Raw genomic sequence first — 22,462 nt, forward strand, 5'->3', positions numbered from 1 at the left:
TTAAAAAAAATAAAAAATAAAAAAAAGCCCGTAACACCAAACACTGGACAATATTGAGAACTACTTCCTAAGAAAAAGCAGTGTTACGGGCAGAAGTTTGTATTACAAATTGGAGCCCTGAACCTGGGGTTTGGGCTCTTCAAACAATTTAGGGAAGTAGATCAAGAGCCTGATAACTAGCTGTCACACAGAATCTGACATAAAAAACTCACAAGGACTCAGACACAAAAGAATCTTCACGACATCTAAGAACTGTGACCAAACAATGCAAGACACAGCAAAGAGAAGTAAAATCAGAGAGACAGCTCCAGAAACTAGGACCCCACTGGAGCTTTGTAGAGAAATCCATTTTAAAAAATTAGGCAAGTCTAGCAAATTAAAGACAACAAAAACACTGAAGATAAACTTCAGTTTCCAAGGTTACTTTCAGGAGAGGAAGAAGTTGTTTAAAGGTATTCTGTCCCCTTGGATCTTAGAAAGAAAAGAAGGAAGAAGGGGGAAGAGGAAGAGTTGTACGTGTGTGTGGTGGGGGAGGGGAGTTTAAAGAAAGAAAAAGATCCCTGGTTTTCCATGGGTATTTTGTGTGTCATCAAAAACTCACATGGCTTGGGAACTACAGCCTTCCACTTAACATGATTTCACAAGGGAACTAACTCCCAAGTACGGTTGTGTCTTCTCAATCTGATGTACCATTAGGGCTGTTTCCCTCTGGATAAATCCGTAACTGCTGAGTTCTCTTACAATAATTCAAAATGGCAGGACTCCATGCAGAATGACATTCCGGAGGAAACCAAACTGTCCAGATTTAGGGTCCAGAGCACAGCTTTGAAGTCATTAGTTACTCTTATTTGCCCCAAATTAAACACCTACCGTTCTCTGAGGGACCAAAACATACTGGAGAGACCCTACTGTTCTGAGGGACCATTTTCAAATTAAAGTAATGCATAATTTACCAGAGGCCTATCTTTGTGAATAAAGCTGTTTGGTTTTTGCTTAGATAAGGGGCCAGGCGCCTCTGGGTCCCCACACGTCAGGCAGTAACATCCACCTTGTTTCCCAATTTTCTTGATCTAAAAGGAAGCATTGTCTGAATACTCCCTATCGGGATAAATCGGTGGGAAGTGATTGACCAGTGTGTTAAAATGGTCCCCCCTTCCCTTGTGACCATAAAAAATGTTACTGAGAACACTTCCATCTCAGAGAGCAGAGGTTATCCAGAGGTAGCTGCAACACTTCTGACAGCCTCCTGGAATACAGCAGCATGCAAAATACAATATGGCATTGTTATTCCAGCTAGGTGGTTTGTGATAATGAGGTTCAAAATGAGTGAAGGAAAAGAAAATTGAATGGGATTGGTTCCTTTCCTTGCTGTAACACCAGGTATTCAAGAATACCACCTCTTTCTTGAATCCGTGTTGAAGTACTGAGAAAGCACTGCTCCTGAAATGCACTTTCTCAGGGGTATTTACAGACGACAGGTCCATGTGGCAATCAGACTACAGAATAGGCCCAGACAAAGTAGAATTCTCCCAATCGCTCTTCCGGTTTGTCTGAGGCCTGACCATTAGAAAAGAGCCTTTTGCCTGCCCTCTAAAAGGCAGGAACCGTGACCACTTTGACTGAGTAAACATGTGATTCTAAGAATCCTACTCAAACCTGAATTTTTATTTTGAAGCAACAGTTAAGCTTTCACAGCCTGCTCAGTAGTACTGTAACACAAAGCTAAATTTAATGAAACCTTGATCATGAATTCACTATTACAAAAGAGCAAACTATTAAAATTATACCGAGTGAAGTGCTTCCCAGACTGCTGTAATAAATGAACTTGATAAAGAGGTGGTTCTCTCACTGGCTAAGGTTTCCTGCACATACCTGACAATAAGATGCCAGCTCCTCAACGAAAGCACTTTTTAAGTTGACACCTTGTAAATTAAAAGTACCAAATGAGAAAACAGAATTAAAAACCATTTCACTCTACCTCCACCAGAACATCACTTTATTGTTAATCTGTCATCAACAATGTAAAACTCTAATAGATACTCTATCCTGGTTTTTCAAAAGGTAAAAGATTACATTGGATTAGCTACTTTCTATGAAAAAAACTACAACAATCACAGAAGAGGGAAAATTTGAAAGACCCCAAAAAACTATACTATAAAGCAAAGTAGGAGATAGAGGGGTAGGGGTGGGGAAGCGTACATGAAATCAAACGTCTGTTAAGATTCACTGCTTTTGAACGCAGTGACAATTCTGGGAAACTGTACATGATAGAATCACAGAAATGATTGAAGTAACCAGAATGACATCTTCTATGTGTGACCATCAATCCGGAAACAATCCTGGCATTTTCTGTGTCACCGGTGGTTGTGGAGAATTGCTGTGTATTGCTCCGAATACAAGTTGTTAGGAGCATCGAGACGGAAGTAGAGCAAATAGAAGGGCTGAAATAAAATTGACCTTGAAAGACGGCTCATCAACTAGGTCAGGTCAGAGGGGGTGTGCAGAGGGGAGGGGGACGATGGGGTGGTTTGTTTCCCCTTCATTTCAGAAGTAAATTCTTCCCATGTAGTGTATCTGTTACATAGCTCACTCTCTATTTTCAGTCCGTTTCTGAATTCTTAGCGCATAGCCTTTTTGTACTTACTGGTCAACCCAACCAGTACTATTGCCGGGCAACCAGCGTCCCTCGAGAAGCTGAATGCATCCAATCTTCCTTGGCTGTGATTTCTTCGCGGCCCCAGTTTTCTCTGTTTCTGAGTGGGGTTTGTTTTGTCCTGGAGTGCACAACACAGGGTCAGGTGGAATGAAGTTCCAAATCACTCTGTGCTCCACGGCATCCCCATTTCTTTCTGCAGCTAACCTCCTGACACGTTTGCGGCTGTTCTGTGGCAGAAAGACAATCCCTGTGTCCAGGCGGTGAGCGTTCTTTCCTTCACCCTTGACCCTGGGGTTGCAGGCCATGGTGTTGGGCGTATCCCTGAGTGCAGCTGTCCTGCAGGATTCGCTTCCAGTGCACCGAGGTTTCCTAGGTGCCCTCAGAGTAAGCCCCCAGTTGCATCACCACCGACTGTGGTGTGGCTTTGGATGCCTGAGGCTGAGTTGATTCTGGTGGATGTCTGACCTCGCTTAACCAGACTCATCTATGGTCTTCCCATTCATACCCAGGCTGTCCACCCTTCATACAGCTGAGCCAAGTTATCTAGATTAGTTGCTTCCTTAATGACATAGTCAACCTGTAAAAATAGGCAGGAGAGTATTGAAAGCCATTTAAAACTTGAAAAGACATGGTTTACAGATGACTTCTAAGAATTCTTTTAAGACTGCTTCTCTAACCACCAGTACTTTATTCATTATCCACGGGCTGGCAGTGCTCAGCTGTAGCTGGCCTTCCCTCTAATTCCACTGCTTCTATGATGCAGGTGTCAGGCTAGTCAAGAGCCTTTGGAGCCTCACACATTCACTAACCCAACAGCTGCTCTCAGAGTGAAGCATCTCAAGTCACTGGGTAAATGCTGCCGTGCTGTATAAACAAGCATCAAGCACAGACTCTGGGAAAGAGTGGGTGTTTAACAAATATCTATGGTGGGAGGGGGAGAATGGGTTTTCTCTGCAGAGCCTGCATCAGGCCTCCATCACGGGGAGTGCTCAGCTCCTGTCTCTGGACTCTCATCGAGATTGAAAGTCCCATGCCAAGGCCTCTGAGCTTACCCTGCCCGCCCTCCCTGCAAGCCCCTTAACTTTCAGAGAAAGGTTAAGAATCGTCAGAATAAAATGTGTTAACAGTCAATCACCCATTCCTTTAACTGGATCTAAGATGGACAGTGATAACGACATGAAATCGAGATCAGAAAGTTTCTGAAGTAAAAACACCCAATTCTGAATATATACAAGGTTTTTGATAAACTATCTCTACTGATTCTTGCCCCCAAAGAGTTTAAGCCACCTTTCAGCCAAACAACAGACCTCTAAGATGAACAATACATGTAGGGAAGTACTCACTCCTTCAATCAAGGACCAGTAATACAAGGGCAGCATGTGCCCAGGGATAAAGCTCCGACCCAGGAAGGACAGGAAAGGAAGAGGACACAGTAACCACAAGGAGCAAGTGGGAAGAGTACTGTGCCATTGTGGGGATTGAAAGCAATGTCACAAATGAACATGTGAATGGAAAACCAATTAGCTCTGTAAAACTTCACACAAATCACAATCAAAAGGTTACGAATCCAACTGCGAACCGCAAGATCAGCAGTTCGAAACTACTAGCTCTTCTGTGGGAGAAAGATGAGGCTTTCTGCTCCCGTAAAGATTTACAGCTTAAGAAAACCTGTACAGGGTCGCTATGGGTCAGAATCGACTCCACAGCACATAACAACAACATATAACAGTTGGGAGCCTGGGTGGTACAATGGATTAAACATTAAATTGCTAACTACACAGTCCAAGGTTTGAACCCAGTTAGCAGTGGCAGCCTGGGAAACCCTAGGGAGCAGTTCTACTCTGTCCTGTAGGGTTGTTATGGGTCAGAATCCACTCAATGGCCATGGGCTATATGTAACAGTGGACAGTGTTTGCTTAAGTCACTTGGTCTGAAAGACAGAGGAAAAACAGAGAAAAGGCCTAACATATATATATATTATTTATATGTGCTATATATTATATATAATTTAGTAACACTAATGTGAACATACAAAGGTAGTGACTTGAGGTAAACCTTCAAGGATACCTAAAATGTCAACCTAATTTCATTAAACACCTTCAGGTTGGCCTCTTTAAGTTGCAAATTCCCTGATGGAGGAAGAAGGGTCCAGCCTTACTCTAAGTTTCCTTAACAAGTTGGGGAAGAGACGTGCTAACACAGAAGGCTCGAGGTATACTGAAGAGCAGCTGATGACGCCAGCCGTGTTACTCCGACTGTCTAAATGCTGACAGTAGAGTCAAGTCGTGTACTGTGTAATGAGCCATTGAGAATAAGGCTGAGCAAGAGGCCTTTAAACCTATTATTTTGGAGCAGCATTAAAACGTGTAACTCAAGTTTAAAAAGCAGTCACCTGTTCAGCAACTGACATCCTCCTGTTGGGATCACCATCCCGGCCCTCTAGCTTGGCTTTCACTCTTTTCCACACGCTCACGGCATATGAGTTTCTCTCTTGCACAGCTAGGAAAAAGGAAAACATCTCTATGTCAGAATGCCACTTGGTAGGAAAATGTAAGGCATCCTTATTTGAACAAATTACCTTTCCCAGTTTTAGGATCTCGGACAGCCTTTTTAGGACTACAAGCAACACTCTTGCCAGTTCCTGGAATAGTGCTGGGTGGAGTATCTGCTGATGTAGCAAGATTTTTCTGAATCAGTTTTTTTGCATTCTGTGACATAACATCGGGCTGAGTCTTCTGGCCAGTGTTGCTCCGGACTGCTAAAGAAGAGAGTTGAGAGTCCACTTACATACACACAGAAGAACTGGGGGGTAGCACAGGGGAAATAAGAACTGGGGGGCAGCACAGGGGAAATATGAAAAGTGGTGGAAATAAATACCCCCAAATAATAAATCAAATACAAATGTACAACCTTGACAACAGATTTCACAACCTGAAAGTCCTTATCCCTTGACAAAGTAATCATCCTCCTAAACAGCCTAAAGAGTTCCAGTGTGGCACTGTAGGATAAGCATCAGACTGCTAATCACAAGGGCAGCCCTTCAAACCCACCAGCCCCTCCTGGGAAACCCAATACAGGGGTCAGTGAGTCTGAACAGACCTGACAATAACAATACTTAACAACAAAACAGCCTAAACAAACATGACTAATATGTCGTGAGGTCGAAAATCCTACCAACAACATCACAGTCCAAGAATGCAAGATTCCGAGTAGTCACAGAATGCTGTATCTAAATTGCCTGTCAAGTCATTTTTACAAAGATGGCTTAACAACAAGGCATTCTCAATATAATACTAAGAAAAAGTAACAAGAACTGCATTCACAGTATGATGACAGGAGGTTGTGCGCACATACTGAGCGCTCAGTCCAACACAGTGGCTTCACTTCCACACGGCGCATCTAAACTCACTGCCGTCGAGTCAGAAACGACTCCGCAGTGACCCTGTGGGGCAGAGTACAATGTCCCATAGGGTTCCCAAGGCTGTAACTCTTTATGGAAGCAACTGCCACTACTTCTTTCAAGGAGCAGCTGGTTGTTAGATGAGTGCATAGTCAGTTCCGACTCATAGCAACCCTATGGAGTTTCCAAGGCTGTAAACCTTGACTGGAGCAGAAAGTCTCCTCTTTCTCTTGTGAAGGGAGGTTGGTGGATTTCAACAGCTAACTTTGTGATTAGCAGTACAAAGCATTACCCACTATGTCAACAGAGCTCCTCCTACTCAAAAAAAAAAACTACAAATTTTCCTTTATTATTTTATAACCATAAAGTAAAAAAAAATATTTGAATAGAAAATATTTTTATTTTCTTATTGGATTATTTTTGAAGACAAAATTTGTTTTTATTTGACCTATGCAGGGTTAGAAGAACCCTTTAAAGAGGTGAGGACTGTGGACACATTAGATGATACTGGTGTTGAGGGCCATGGATTTGGTTCCGACTCAAGAGAAATCCTGGAGAGGGTTTTTGAGGAGCAGCTGGTGAGTTTGAATCGCCGACCTTATGGTTACCAGCCCAGAGCTTATCCTATAGTGCCACACCAGGACTCCGAGCACATTAGATAATCTGCAATGTAATTAAACATCTACCATCTAGGTGTGGATTGTTACCAGATCAAGATTTGGGTCTTCCTGAAATAGGGAAGTCCTACCTGCAGCAAAGGATGGTTGATAAGTAGCAGATGATGTTGGACTTGAACATTCATTTGTTGCATCGGTGATTAAGGGTGATGCAAAACTCACTAAATTATTATAGACACTGAAATACAAAAGGAAATGCTTATTTATCAAATGTGTTTCCAGAGAACTTCTTAAAACATGAACAAAACTGAAAGAAGTAAATCCAGAGACAGGTATTTTAAATTTGAGCCAGGATGGGATTCTTACCTCTGACTTTGTGTTTTTAGTTCTTTCAAGGTGGGAGTTATCTCTTGGAGCATTTCAACATGTTCTTGACTTCGACCCTGACCCATGGCCTGGACTAATGTAAACAGCACTGTCTGAATGTTATCTTGCCATGATTTATATTCACCCAAGAACTGCCTAACACTGTTCTCATAGGGAACATCTTCACCATCGGCCAGAGCAGCTTCTTCATCCTAGAATCAATACAGCAACAACTTTTTAAAAAAGGTAAAAGAGTTTTTGTCTCTGTTGTTACTTTTCAGGGTCTGAAAGACTTAAGACTGGATTCTTGGCAGGCCTGTGGTGGGACAAACCTGTTCAAAGCGGTGTGGTTGGCAGCCATCACTGAGCAGGGAGCTAGAAGCCTTGCTTTAAGGTGATATAAATCCGTCCTCACCTGAAACAACTGAGTCAACCCTTACTCACTTTCACTGCAACTACCTTCACTTGCTGAACGAGCAGCTTTTAAATGACTGAAAGGCTATGAGCCTGTTTTTGTATCAGTCACAGGATAAATAAGACCCAAATACACCTACGCAGACTAGTCTACAGATTCTTAAAGACAGTCTTAAGAACGGATCTCATCCCTAATACAGGACTGTTTGTTCAGTTCATCTTTCTTCCTACAGGAGTCTTGTTTCCAGTATGAAATGAAATTTTAAAAATAAAGCCTAAAATTATACTATTTAGTTCTGTGACCGTGAATCAATTTAGCTTTTCTGGGGATTCAGTGTCTACACTATTGAGATCACGTAAAATACTAGAGGAAGAAGAGAGACACTTTCATTCATTTTGGCATTAAAAAAGTATATGCGTATGGGGTGGAAGGATGAGGAGGGGGACTAAAGAGCTAAGACTTAGCTCAAATCTCAGATGATACAAATTGTGTGATTTTGGGTGAATTTCTTTAAGCCTTAGTTTTTCCATGTATAAAATCAGAATAATGCCATACGCTTAAAAATATGGTTGATTAGAGACAAATTAACTTGGTTACAAATCGGAAGATGTGGCTTGGGATAATTTTGGCTTGCAAAATGACATTCTCCCCCACCTCCCTCCCTGCCCCAAATAAATGACTCTGCCACTAAAGAGTTTGGCATGATGTATTTTCATTGCCAGTTGATTCAAGGAATTATTTTATTTTATTTTTCATTTGTTCTATTTATCCACTAGCCTTTAAGCAGGGTGATATTCAATATCCATGTATTTGCTTTTTGTTTTCTTTATTGATTTTCCTGTTGATCTCTAATTTTATACCAAGACCTGCCTAACACTGTTCTCATAGGGAACATCTTCACCATCAACCAGAGCAATTTCTTCATCTTAGAATTAACATTGTAACAATTCAGAAGTTGCTCTACAGTAATTTTGATGTTTTTAAATTTACCACAAACAAGATACCTTGTTCTTAGAATAATTGCTATGAAGACTGACTGTGAGGGTCAAAATGTAAAGGTACAAGTTTTGTAGCAAAAGGAGGAGTGGTTGACTTTGCAGTCCAGGAGCTGAGGTCCCTGGGACCATCAAGGGAGAAGAGCCGAGGGCGGGACCCTGCCCACAGAAACAGTGACACCAGAGATGGAGGCAGAGACGATGATGTGGAGAGATGGAGCGGCTGGGGACTTTAGACCCAGAAAGGGAGAGAAGCTGTGTGCTGATGACCAGCAGGCAGGGCAGGCTTGTGGGATGTACCCTTTGGTTGGTTGATGATGCATGGAGAGGATTGTAATCACGGCAATGAAATGATATACAATAGGATTGATGTAAAGCTAATGTTCTCCCATGAAAACTATTCACAGAATTCATAATAAAAACTTAAACACTTACTTACTCCTTCCTTTCTGTGCATTGTGTCGATAGTACCAGTCTTACCTTAGCCATTGCTTTCAGAAGATGTTTCACGTCTCCCAGTTGTCGGTTATGACCAGTAAGCACAGTCTTTATATTATCAACCAGATTCTGAATTGTTTCACAGACCATTTCCATCTGCTGCTCTTTCTCTGTCTGAACTGTCCTCTGAGTAGACATGTCCTGGGTCAGTTGTTTGTGTGCAGACAAAAGCCATTCAGAGCTGCCAATAGGATGTTCAAGACTGGTGTCCTAAACACAATAATCATTTGTTTGATTATTGCAGTATCAGCTGAAATCATCTGATTCCTAAGGTAAGCAGTTCCAATCCACCAGCTGCTCCTGGGAAACCCTACAAAGGGTGGCTACACATGGGCACTGGTGAGATGGCACTTCCCAACATCATCATTGTCATAAGCTGACAGAGAAAGAAGCTCAGGTGCTGAGTTATGAATTAGTTACCCTACACAAAATAGTTCGTAATTTCAATAGTCTATTTATTATAAAATTTATAATTTTCTGAGTAATTATTCAGAGTGTAAACATTTGAATGACAAAAACAAACCCATATCCAGGTTGTCTAAATTCACTCTCAACCATTCTTTAAATTGTTGCAATAAGCAAACCAAATGTATCAAACAAACAAAGATAAATCCTATCTTCCCCAATGTTGGTTAAGTTGGTTCTGACTCATAGCAGCCTCGTATAGTGTTTCTGAGGAGTGGCTGGTGGGTCTGAACCGCTGATCTTGGGGTTAACAGACCAGTGCTTATCGTACAGTGCCTCACTAGGACAGCCTGAAATCTTCACACAAGATATAACACTAAGCTGATAAACTTGCTATTCCCAGAGTTCACCTCTCACTTCTCTTCTCTGTTTTCAATGCATCTGATCACAGCTCTCTCTTCCTCTCTGCAGCTATGAGAATCCTGTTTACTTTTTCAGTCACTGTATGGCTTGTGTACATCTAAGTTCCTGGAGGGCTGAGCCCACGGTGTTAAGTGTCGCTGCATTCCCAATGACAGTGTTTTACATACACACAGCACATGCTCAGTAAAGGAAACATGAGTGACTGAATCAGTTGATTCTGAGGATGCAAAATCGGCCTTCTCATTTTAAACAGCTCGTCTCTACTCCCACCAAGACTCACCACTCTCTGTAATAAACGAAGCTCTAACTCAGAGACTGAGCTGTTGAACTGGGATGCAAATGAACACATTTGCTGACACCGTTTGATCAGTTCAAATAATGCAGCGTCCAGATTTAAGGCTTCAGCAGTTCTGGTTCGTAAACTCTCAAAGTGAATGATGTTGCTGCTCAAGAAAGTGACCTGTGAAGAAACAAAGAAGAATGGAGCCACTTCTGTAAGGAACCAAGCTGCGATGAATGACAAGAAACCCCACGATGTACGAACTTGTTTCTAGAACCCAGGACCAGAATTGGTGAGCTGATAGCCTCAGCCTTTCTCCTGTGGAGTGGCTGGGGGGTTTGGTCTGCTCTCATCCTGCAGTACCACAAATTCGCTCTACAGGTTAAGGCTTTTGGATTATACCTTCCCACAGATGACTATCAAGACAGTACCTCTAAGTCACGATACCTGACTTGCTCTTTGGCTCTCTTTAAGGACAAGGTTTCGTCTTTCAGCGATTGTTGCTTCAAAATCCTGTAGCACAGGCGCCAGTGCAGGATTGGCACCGCCTGCCCACTTGAGTCGCTGCTCAATACTTGCTTCAAGTGCGGCTAGTTTCTCCTACAAGAAAGCCAGCAGCGTCTCAGTGAATGCTAACAGCATGCTCCCCCTCCTACAGGTTGGTCATAAATTTATAGAGCATGCAAGAGATCCAACAGAAGCAGGATGGGGGAATATGCTGTTTAACAAAGTCACCTTTAGGCATTAATCTTGATTTCTCTGTGGATATTTGAGCCTAAACAGGCCTGGGGAGGTAAGAACTCATTTAAGTTAATGATCCTAAAATTTACAGAATGATTTTCATTTTTAAAGTCTTTCAAAACAAAACAACTTGCTACACCAAAATGCTACTGCACTATATGGGCTATCTAGAAGAAAATCTATTTACATTTTTGATTATGAAAGGTACAATTTACATTCCCACAGATTTAGAAGTGAATAATACTAAAAATCCTTTCACATTGTAATGATGAAGTTTTTCTGCTGCTGAGGCAACTTTTTAGACAGTGAAATTCACCTTCTGTACGTCTGTCTGTCTCCCTGTCTCTCTCACATACACACTTTCTCCACTAAAATAAAAAAATGACAAGCATTCATTCTCCTCACTTGAAGACATAGCTTTTCTCGTGTTAACACGCAGAAAAGGCCTCATTACTACTGGTACATGGGTGTACAGAGAAGGACACACACAGCCATCATCTCTTCCTCCAAAACAGGGAGGTGGGGCAATGGAGTATTTACTGGGAATGACAAAGACAACTAAGTTCAGTCACTATAACTAGTTAGGGAAAAGGTTCTGCTGCCTTTTACAACATAGTATTCCATTATGTAGCCAACAGAGATAAGGAATGCCCATGTTACTTAGATAACAATAAGAACTCAGGTATTTCAGAAAGCACAGTCAATATTCGAAGTCCTTCTAATCATAAAGGTTCCATTGATGGATAAAGGCAAAGTCACGATCAAACTCATTAATAACCGGAAACATTTAATACTTCTTCTACTCCTGGTCTGAAATCAACACTATCTAAGTTAAACATAAAACATGAAAAAGAACCCCATTTCTCTGACATACAAGCTGAAGACAGACACGCAGCTAGCTGCATACACAGAGCACTAACATTTCTCCTCGCAGTCGGGGAGCTGACAGAACACACCTGAACTGTTGCAATTGAAGTTTCAATCTGGCTCAGAGTATGGAGTTTCTTCTTCATGCTGGTCAGGATGGCGGAGCGAGGAGGAGGTGTGACGGACACAGCCTGCGGTCGGTTAATGAGGAGATCCTCGTGCTGCCACTGTTCGGAGAAAAAGAAATGCAGTAAAATGAAGACAGGAAAGTTCCAGCTAAATACAGGAGAGGAGGGCTGTGTTCGCACTAGGAGGCAGAATTCACCAGAACCACAACCAGGTAAGGCATTTCCTGTGGTTGAGAATCGTGGCTGCGTACTAGCATCAGGAACATGCAGCATTCAAACTGACTGTCTAGGAGAGAATCCCACCCAAGTCAGCTCCACCAATCACCTCCAGTTAAGGTTAGAGGGGGAATGGAAGAGTGTAACGTGTGTGTGTGTGTTTTGGGGCAAGCAGGTGACTGACTGCAAGAACCCAGAACTTCAGAAAGGAGTAGTGACTGCTGACAGAGGGTCAAGTCATCCTGTATGCTGTAAAGGGGCTCCCAGGAGGCCCAGGGGACAGCTGGCATTTCATTTCAAGTTCTACATTATGCTTAAAACTGAAAGGATATCTACAGTGTTTTTCCTAAAGTTGTCAATCTTTAAGGAAATAAACTCCCAAGTATATAAAATAATAAAACTTTAATTTTTATTATAGTATTAACTCCTTTTACAACAAAACACACACACACAAATCAATGTGCTGTTTAACCAAGATGACAATACACACATACTTCTCACTATTAACAATTTTGTTATCTAGCATTCCACGTATTACAGGAATAAAACAAATTCAGAACCTACTATTCTGCACATTAACAAAATAGTGGGCATGCGAGCCCGGCTACAGAGCATGCCCTTGAGGAGGGTCCAGGGCAGCGTTTGAAAGCTGAGTACTGCTGCCCCACAGTCTCCACTCCCTCCTGCCACCAGGGACTGGCCTCTTCTGTGACCAGGTGGACCGGCACAAGCAGCATGGAGTCCTGGCTGCTATGTGGCCTGAGGCCCCTGCACCTCCACACTGTGAGGCGGGAAAGGAAAAAAGAGAGGAGACAAAGAACCGAGCCTAAAATCTCTGACTTATCAGAGCAGGTACAAAGTGGGCAAGCCAAGGACCCTCTGGTTCACATCTCCCAATTTCATGCAGCTATGATGCCTCCTCAGAAGGACATCCATAACTGGACTTATTTCTATGAATGTATTTTCTAAATTATATTAACAGGAAAAACTGGACAAATGGATAATCTGAACACAGAAAGGGGGGGGGGGGAGAACCAACTACATTTCTGCTACAAGCAGCTCTGGTAGCATAGTGGTTATGAGTTGGGCTGCTAACCTCAAAATCAGCAGGTTCAAACTACCAGCTATTCTGCGGGAGAAAGATGAGGCTTTCTGCTCCTGTAAAGATTTACAGCTAGAAACCCTATTCAGAGTCGCTGCGTCTCGGAACAGAATTCACAGCATACCACAAACACAGTTTTGCAAAGCAACCTGACCTTTGTAACTTAACCATGTCCGTAAGTGAGGACTGGGAGTATAACAAATGCAGCGTTAGAAACTGTACTCAATTCCCTATTTTTTTAACTTATGAGCTAAGACTACTGCTCATGAAAAAACTCCAATACTGATTTCCTGCACAGCAAGGAAACTACTCATTCCACAACTGAGAAGCAGCAGCTAGAGAACAACATTTCCAAAATGATCCCCAGAAATTTAGCTCCCCAAATATTACTCTCTGTGTTAAGAGTTTCTCTGAACCTACCAGCAATACTGAAGTTTATGATCAAATAAGAAAAAAGAAGTCTATTGTGCTTGTTGTTAAGTGCCACGGAGTCGGTTCCAACTCACAGCGACCCCAAGGTCCAGTGCTAATAGGAGCAGCTATGCCCAGTGTCTACTTCATTCAGTCTTCAGAGAAAAGCATTGTTCCTGTTATACAACTATATCGGAGCTTAGGGAAATTGTGCACAAATAAAGTCAGATTTGAATAGAAGTCCATCTCATTCCTAACACTATGCTGCAATAAAAACCAAACCAAACTCAATTCAATGCCATGGGGTCAATTCCAATGCACGATGGCCCCTAAATAAACAGGGACCTATGCAGATTTCTAAAAACAATCCTAAGATGAAGGCAGACTGATGCACTAAGCTGTTCATCACATCATTAGAGTAACAGAGAAACAGAACTCACATGAGAAATAGTCTTACAAGAAGCATATCCACACAGCAACCAGTCAACTACAAAAATCTATAGACAAAGAACACTTAATCACACAGCCTGGATGGGAACGATTAGAGGATACATAGCTGTAAACAAAGACCCATCTAAACCAGGTACAAGAAACAACTCCAAAGTGCTAAACATGGGTTTGGCTAGGTTGGCACAGCTGCAGGCACTTGACACATTTCTCGTCTTTATATACTTTTCTATTAAGAACGCTCCCCGTTTTTCCCTGCGCTGAGGAAGCTAAGTGCTGACCTGGAACATGGCGATGTGTAGCTGGACACGCTGCAGGCTTGTCTTACAGGCAGCAATGCTGGTTTCCAGCCTGCGGACCAGGTCGTGCTTCTTCCAGGCAGTGTCGTAAGAGCTCGCTAACACCGTCGCCCTGTTCATGACCAACTGGGAGAACTTGCCAACCTGGATGTTGTGCTCCACCGCTTTCTTACACAGATCATCCACAGACACTTTGCTTTCAGCCCCAAAGTCCTTGGCCTCTACTTGAGCAATAATATCTACTCCCAGAGCACTGATAAAACTGCAAAGTGTGAGGCCCAGGGCTTGGTTGGGAAGTCCAATCAGGAGCTGCCTCACAAAGTCAGCGGTGAAAGCCTTGATAGGCTTGGCCATTTGGTCTTCACTAAAACAGGAGTTTCTAAACAGGGTCTTCACATTGACCATCGGCACAGGTCCATTCACAGTGTTCTGATCTTCAAGTGAGCTTGATCCTAAAATAGAGAAATTTGCTTAAAGCATTTCATGCAAAATGAAAACAAAGTAATAATGCTGCTTACTTAAAGGGTACAGTGAACCGTGCAAAAGCTGGGACCCTGTTGGTGAAGAGAAACTCAAACACTAGAAAAACAAGGAGTCCCATCAAGTTCTGTCTCATACAGGTTTCACTGGACTTATACTGTGGTTAGATAAATTAACAATTAAATCCAGCCTACTCCACACCTCTAGCATCTTTCAAGTAGTATGCAACTAAACCCCACCCACTTAGTTATGGCGTATACCTGACAATGTTTTTGAAAAAGTACCGCAGAGCCGGAAGAACTCCTTAATTGTCTGTAGTCTTTTCAAAAAGAAAATCTCTTCTAGCACTTGTCGGTGACTATCATCATCAAAAAAATTGACTTGGGTACTCCTGGCTTCCCTTATAATGTCAATCTTTCGCCAAGCTATTGGAATCTCCATCTTGTTTAACTATGTAAATGAAAGAAATTAAGTGTATTATTTTGCCTTTTTTCACACATTAAACAACTGCTTGATACACTTCTGTTATTCATACCAACTACATACATACCTTTTCAACTAACAAGCCAAAAGCAGTTTCAACTTGGGCAAACATGCCATCAAATGCAACCAAAAGCATCTGGCCTGCTGACATTTTTGGTGTTTCATCAACAGAACCATTTCTTGGTTGGATTAATTCACCATATTGAGCATGTAGTATTCTAGGGGAAAAGAAAATGGAATTAAAACCCTCACTTGGAGGAGACAAAACTGCTCAAAGAGTGTCATTCACAACTAGCATGGATCATCTAAAAAGCTTTTAGCATTAAGAAAGAAGTGTTATGATAAACGATATTTAATACCAATCACATAGTAAACTGACTCCAGCTCAGTATTTGCAATTACTGAAGGGACTGCATTTTATGAAAACTTGAAATACATGCCTCAGTTATCATTAGTACTGAGACCTATAGTGTTTACATATCTGAGCATTTAACATAGAAAGTCAAAGTACAATTGCCCAGTTTCAATTTTTATAAACAGTAAAACTAAGGTTAACTAAAAATGTAATTTTATCTGCAACCTATGGTGCACTGAATTCCCTAATACGGCACTGTGCGTTAACGCGCCAGACTGCAAGGTTGGTTTCAACTGTTAAGATCAGTGGTTCACACTCACCAGCTAGCTACTCATCAAAAACCCTACACAAGGTCTCCATGAGTCGGAACCCACCACTCAACAGCACTTAACAACAAGAAGTCATAATTTTGTGACCCCACACAATGACTGACTGGGTGGAATAATGCAAATAAGGTGTGTGAGTCCAGTGATGGTGGGGGCTATGTGTCAGTTTGGCTAGGTCACCATGCCCAGCATTGTGTGGTTACCCTCCTCTTTGATAAGCTGAGGCAGTTATCCTCCACGGTATATTGTAAATCTTGAGCTGATCAGGTTTATTGTTAGTAAGTACTCTGGAGTTAGTTCATCGTGAGCCTGTATAGAGTTTTCAAGGAGCAGCTGTTGAGTCTGAACCACCACCCTTGCGGTAAGCAGTCCAGTGTTTATCCTACAGCACCACACCAGAACTATTAGTGATGATAGGTTATTTGTTATGATGAGGTGGAAGTAAGCTGGGATACATTCAGATCACCACCTTTGCTTGAGTCACACCTTTTACCTCATAAAGAAAAGAAGTAAAGGGAGCGGGGGACAACACCACTGGACTAGTGCCAAGAAGAAACAGGAGTGGAGTATGTCCTTGCTCTGGGAATCTCCTAGACCCAAGAGACAGACGGCTGAGTGCCTTAAGACCAAGGCTTACTAGTGGAGCAGGGTGCCTCGGGGCACTTACCCAGGGAGTTAAAGAGCTTGTGGCGCCTGATCCAGAAGGTCCCAAGCAGGGCCAGCAGCAGAGGGCAAGAGACTGTCCTGATTTAATAAAGTCCCCATTCTACTGACAGAACAGAACTAGCCCAGGGCAGGCCTCCACAATTCTGATCCTAAATTATAAACCATTAATTCCTGAATCATGAATTGTTGTTGAGTGCCATCAGGTCAATTCTGACCCATAGCAACCCTGTATAGGGTTTCCGAGGAGCAGCTGGTGAGCTTGAACCACCGACCTTGTAGTTCAAACAACTTTGCAGTCTTGATACATTAGCCCACAGCACCACACCAGGAGTATGGTCTGTGAATTCTGTGTGGCCATGACAACCAATGCTCAAACCCAGCAGAGAAGAAGGGAGTCCCACGTGGGGGACAGCGGTGTTCAGAACTGGTGACACGGTTGCAGAGAGGTGGTATGTCTGACGTAAGCTTCAAGGGATCAGCCGTGGGCCTTTGAAGCTGATAATGACTTTCCGCCCACTTTGTGAAGTTAGACAAGGCGGTCCGATACTGGCACCACGCTATTTGTGTACACACACACACACACACACACAAAGCTTTCCCAGGTCCAAAAGGTATGGGTATAATCAATGTTCACAGGGACTGCCCGACCTCTACAAGTTTAATTTTTGAAATAACAGACTGCACTGTGTGTGTGTGAAACCACAGCACTAAAATGATGTATGCATATATGTGATTAAATGACATACAACTACACACACCTAGCCACAAAAAAAGTGCATCCTTGAAGGTTGAACCTGAGTAACTTCCGTGAGTTGTACCTCATGCTGTGGCTAGTGGAGCAGTTACAGAAGATGCTACTACAGGAGGAAGAGTGTGAAGGGCGCACAGGCCCTTCCTATGTAACTTCCTGCCAATCTGCTATGTTTATTTCAAAATAAAAGTTCTGTTAAAGATCTATGTGCAAGTATTCATGGAAATTAAAACTAAGTAAATGTCCAATAAAATTAGTGCCAAATCCCACTAGCTGGCTTCCCCATGTCTCCCACCATGTCTTCCACAAGGAAACTGAAAACAGCTAGAGTTCACTTGCCTGGCCACATCAATATAGTGAGCGTGTGTTTCTTCTTCCAATCCCATGGCTGCGTTTCTTAAATAGGCTTGAAGAGATTCCACCAGCGTCTGCAGGGGAACGCCATCAGTTGTCTGCTCAATGAGACTGTCTAGTTCATGGAGCATGTTCTCTAATGTAGACTCCCCCTTCATTAAACATCTGAGGGCTTCTGGAAATATGATTTGCCGGAAATTTGAGTTCAACTCCTACAAATGTGTGAGAAACACAGTATAATGTTTTCTGAGAATACACATAGAATTTAAAGAGTACAGAGTCAAGGTGTCATTGTCAGAGAAAGCAACAATGTATGAAGTGTCATAAGTGACAAATTTGGAGACCTGGCATAAATCAAGTACAACTTCTGCAATCCCCAAGTGAAGGTTACAAATACAAAGCTCACACTGATCTATAATTTAAAAGACTGAGCAAGCACCATTCAAAGGGGAAAGCCAACTAAGAGATGAGAAACAATGCTGTGAAATTCAGGCTCATGGATTTAAGCAGCCACCTGAAGTGAGGTGTAGACTCCGTTAGCTAAGTGCACCGTCTCAGACGCTTCCGTGGGGTTAGGGATGTCCAAGTCTTGTGGCGTCAGGTGGCACTGCTTTAGTAACTGGACGAGGCAGGTGACATTTCCACTCATGCTGCAGAGTTCCTCCAGGAACCAGGCCCCGTCACGGGAAGTCAGATCCACCAGCTGCTCCCCAGCACTTGACGCTGCCCCTTCCATCATCAGGTTACGCCTGGATGAGGAAAGGTTGTGCACATTGAACAAGTCGGCCTTGGCGTCAGACATATTTCCACACCAGGAAAGTCATAGAGAGGCTGTATCATGGGCAAGAGCTCAGGAATGAACAGTGTTTTTTAAGATAACGAAAAGGTCTCACAACGAGGCAAGCCAACTGACCTGGTAAGGGTACAAAGGGCGGAAATAATAACACTAGCTAGGCTCAAGGACCCTTCTTCTCCATTCTCATGAAGGAAGACTTTAATGCAACGTTCTATTTCTTTCAGCTGATCTTCACACACCGGCACTGTGACGGCTTCTTGTTTCAAGCGCTCCACCTGTCTGATAAGCCTGCTGTTTATGTCTGCAGCATACCGCTGCAGGGTCATTTCCGTGGCAGTGATGAACTGACACACTGTTGGAGGTGGTTGGGGAGCATACTGTATTTCATATCTATAAAAACAAAAGACATATGTTTACAACAGGCGCACCACAGTTTGTAAAGGAAGAGCGCACTTGATAAGAAACGATAAAAGAGAGCACCACATGGACCCTCAAACCATGAGTAGGAATACCTAAAGACACAAAGTATCCAACTCCCTGAGATGACTCATTAGGGAGTAACAGAATCAAATGTTTAATCCCAGCTCTTCTTACTCTGTGACACATTTTAATTAGAAAAACCACCATCTTACAAGGAAAAAAATGTAAGGTTACATCTTAAAACCATAATAAAGGTTCAAATGCCATCAATCAATTCTTTAGAAAAATACTATGTAAATGCAATTGAAAATTTTTACAGGAAGCCTTCTGAGATGCTCTGGAGTGAAGAACAGAGAAACAGCAAAGACTCCAGGAAACAATCAGTCCAAACAAAGGACTAATGGATCCCACAAACTCCAGCCCCCAATGCTCAGACACCAGAAGAACTAGATGATGTCAGTGATCACTATTGACCACTGTGATCAGGACTGCAGAAGGTCCTGGACAGAATGGAAGGAAAATGTAAAACAAAATTTAGAATGATAGAAATATAAAGATCAGACCTATTGGTCTGACCGAGACTGCTGGAACCCTGGAGCCTGAGGCCCTTAGAGACCATTCAAACACGCCCCTGCCCCCATCATCTTTCTGCTCAATGAGAGACCTATAAAGTAAACAACACGTTCATGATACGTTCTGTGCGACTTACTCCACAGGAACATTAGCAATAGGCTACCAAAAGGCAGCATTTGCCCCCCCAAACAAGGAAAGGCCAAGAAAGGGTGAATGCATATGGAGATCCCAGGGAGGACGTGAGAAGAATTCTTTTATTATATTGAAGGAATTACAGCTAACGTTATGAAACAAAATGTGTGTAAATTGCAGAATGGAAAGTGAATTTCCTGTGTGATCTTTCACTCACACCGTAACTTTTAAAAATAGGTAAATAAAGGATCCCCTGTCCCCACCGGCCAGTGCTGACTCACTTCCTGTAGAGCTCTTGACAACGCTCCACGGTGGTGTTACAGAGGAGCTCCTCCATCCAGCTCTTCCACTGCTCCACACGATGCTTCTGAAAGATTGCCTTGGGGTACTGCAGGGCCACGGTGGCGTAGTGGTGCAGCTGCTCCAGGCAGCCTCGGAGCACAGAGCGTCTCTGCTGCAGGAGAGCACTCACCTCCCCCTCCAGCTGCTCACACTGGCTAATCAGGTGCGCCTGACCTGCGTTCTGAAGAAAGGCTGTGGCTGGCACGTAGCTTGGGGGCCCTTGTGGTAAAAGACAGCATTCATCATAGTGAAACCATTTCAAGTCAGCTGTCACAAATCCCAATGCCACACACATCCTCATGCAATTACAAAACGCACACTCTCACACGAGTATTTAGAGTAAGCCAAGTCATACCAAGGTCCATCTGCGTGCTTATTTCCTGAAGCAAACTTGCAAGTTGTGTGGCTTCCAAGTTATTGAACGCAGCTTGGTAATGTGTTATCCACTGCTCAAACTCATTCAGCTTCACCTGGACTGCTTCCCGAACAGCTCTTTGCTGAGTCTGTAGTTGAGTGTGTTCAGAATACCTAACAGAGAAAGCGAAACAAAGGTCACCTGCTGCACTTTCGTTTGACCCTGACTTTGCTCTTGAACTGCCTGCACAGTTACTTTACATTTTGGCAGCCCTGTTCAAATATCTCTATTTGTTTTTCCTGACCTCACAGTGCCCTTAACTATGCCCAAAGCATTTTAAACAAAATTCTACCACACCTAGCAGGCTTTGATTCCTTGAAATGTAAGACGTATAGATCTTTGTGTAGTCAAAGCCCACGTAATGTTTTTTGTTGTTAAGTACTGCTAAGTTGGTTCTGATTCATAGCAACCCTGTATAGGATCTTTGAGGAGCGGCTGGTGAGCTCGAATCTCCAGCCTGTGGTTATCCTACAGCACCACATTATAACTCCATGCAAGGTTTGTCATTTACATATGCAACTAATCTTTCCTGAGTACCACCTCTGCACAAAGGTCACTTACATCGTCCTAGTTTACTTAATGTTTATAAAATACTGGGCAAGCAGATAAAACAGCTGCCATCATACAAACGAGTAAAGACCCAGATACTAACTCTAGCAAGAAAACCAAAGCTCACGTTTTCAGATTACAAGTTCAGTGTTCCAACCACTCTACTCACAATCAAACACTCAAACTTAATATAATACAGCAGAAAACTGAAGAGAAGTATTTATTAATGCTTTACAATTGAGGTCCTTAGGAGAGCATTTATTACTTAGGCAGGTGTTGCAACAATCCTTATCCAAGTCAGAAGTATTTGCACTAGCAATGCTATATGCTACAGGGTAAGCACTAGACTACTAGCCCCAAGGTTGGCTAATTAAATCCACCTGCTGTTAACTGGGAGAAAGATGCAGCTTTCTGCTCCCATAGAGATTTATAGCCTTAGAAATCTTACACAGGGTAGTCAGAATCTACCCAATGGCAGTGGATTTGTTTTTGTTTGCTAAGTTCTCACTAATGGTTATGATTTTAAGTTGCATTTAATGAATGATTTAAAAAAAAAAAAAAAAAAAAAATCCAGTGCTGTTTCATACCTGTGTTGTAGAGTGTGTGAAGGATGATCCACTTCTTCAGCTCCTTCTAAAAACTCTATCTCCTCCAGCAGTTTGCCCTGCAGTTTTTCTACATCTGTCAGCTGCTCTTGCAGGCTCAGGTATTCGTCTAAGCTGCTGTCCAGCTTGGGCAGCACAAGCAGCATCTCATCCCGATTCTTAAACCAGTTCACCTGGGAAAAGGCATTGTTGTCAGGAAGGGTCTCACGAAGTTCAGTGTGAGATATGAGCAGCCTATTCGAACGATTAGTTAGAAGGGTATTCCATATATATCATGAGCAGTTAATGGCAGTATCCCATTTTGCAGGTAAAGAGATGCAGCAGTCAAGTTCACATAACGAGAAGCCAACAGACTAGATTCCATGACACCAGTTAGTTACACCACCACCATGGTGGCCATGATTAGCAGCACTGGCGGCCAGGATATTTAAAATTCTAGACAAGAGAGGTTATCCAGTCATTGGTTACCCCACGTATCAACACACTTTAGCATACTTCCTACAAGTATGTATGCAGTCGACATGTGTCTTTGTACCAGCACATGTTCTACTTAAAAGACTACACCGAATTGGCATAGTTCACTGGCCTTTCAATGATACGTTACAGGCTGGCAAAAACGTCATTTAGTTTTTTAATGCTCCGTGATGTTATTGTGCCTATGACATTATTACGTAATTGGCTTCACCTTAATCTCAGCTACTCTGGAAGAGAAGAGGCTGCGGGTGATCTCTCGTTCCATCTCCCTCTTGCTCTGCTTGCTTTCGGCCTGCTGCCCACCTCCACCATAGACAGCACCAGCAAACCCTGCCTCGCCACCAGCTGTCCAGTCCACCAGGGGGTCGTACACAAACGCCTCCAGCAGCGTCAGCAGAGTCTCCCTGCCACGTCGCATAATGTGCAGAACCTGTTTTGAGAAGAACTTGAAATGAGCACTGCCTTAAGTGTCCTC

At 42.8% G+C, this 22,462-nt stretch overlaps 1 protein-coding gene across 1 annotated transcript in view; it reads right to left on the minus strand.

Annotated features, from left to right (window-relative positions):
• Positions 1–3,155: 3,155 nt before the first annotated feature.
• The window catches only part of SMG1 (SMG1 phosphatidylinositol 3-kinase-related kinase), a 111,046-nt gene continuing 91,739 nt past the window's right edge, over positions 3,156–22,462 (minus strand). The window contains exons 45-63 of the mRNA XM_006871972.1: positions 22,199–22,417; positions 21,496–21,686; positions 20,300–20,472; positions 19,884–20,163; positions 18,595–18,867; positions 18,196–18,430; positions 17,667–17,893; positions 15,297–15,447; positions 15,007–15,196; positions 14,249–14,718; positions 11,753–11,890; positions 10,503–10,655; positions 10,056–10,235; positions 8,930–9,157; positions 7,040–7,251; positions 6,805–6,911; positions 5,235–5,414; positions 5,049–5,155; positions 3,156–3,233 (exon numbers count right to left, since the gene is read on the minus strand). Coding sequence (XP_006872034.1) covers positions 3,156–3,233; positions 5,049–5,155; positions 5,235–5,414; positions 6,805–6,911; positions 7,040–7,251; positions 8,930–9,157; positions 10,056–10,235; positions 10,503–10,655; positions 11,753–11,890; positions 14,249–14,718; positions 15,007–15,196; positions 15,297–15,447; positions 17,667–17,893; positions 18,196–18,430; positions 18,595–18,867; positions 19,884–20,163; positions 20,300–20,472; positions 21,496–21,686; positions 22,199–22,417 — 3,792 coding nt within the window. The remainder of the gene's footprint in view (positions 3,234–5,048; positions 5,156–5,234; positions 5,415–6,804; positions 6,912–7,039; positions 7,252–8,929; positions 9,158–10,055; positions 10,236–10,502; positions 10,656–11,752; positions 11,891–14,248; positions 14,719–15,006; positions 15,197–15,296; positions 15,448–17,666; positions 17,894–18,195; positions 18,431–18,594; positions 18,868–19,883; positions 20,164–20,299; positions 20,473–21,495; positions 21,687–22,198; positions 22,418–22,462) is intronic.

The sequence above is a fragment of the Chrysochloris asiatica genome, unplaced genomic scaffold, assembly GCF_000296735.1.
Source record: "Chrysochloris asiatica unplaced genomic scaffold, ChrAsi1.0 scaffold00178, whole genome shotgun sequence".
Taxonomy (NCBI): domain Eukaryota; kingdom Metazoa; phylum Chordata; class Mammalia; order Afrosoricida; family Chrysochloridae; genus Chrysochloris; species Chrysochloris asiatica.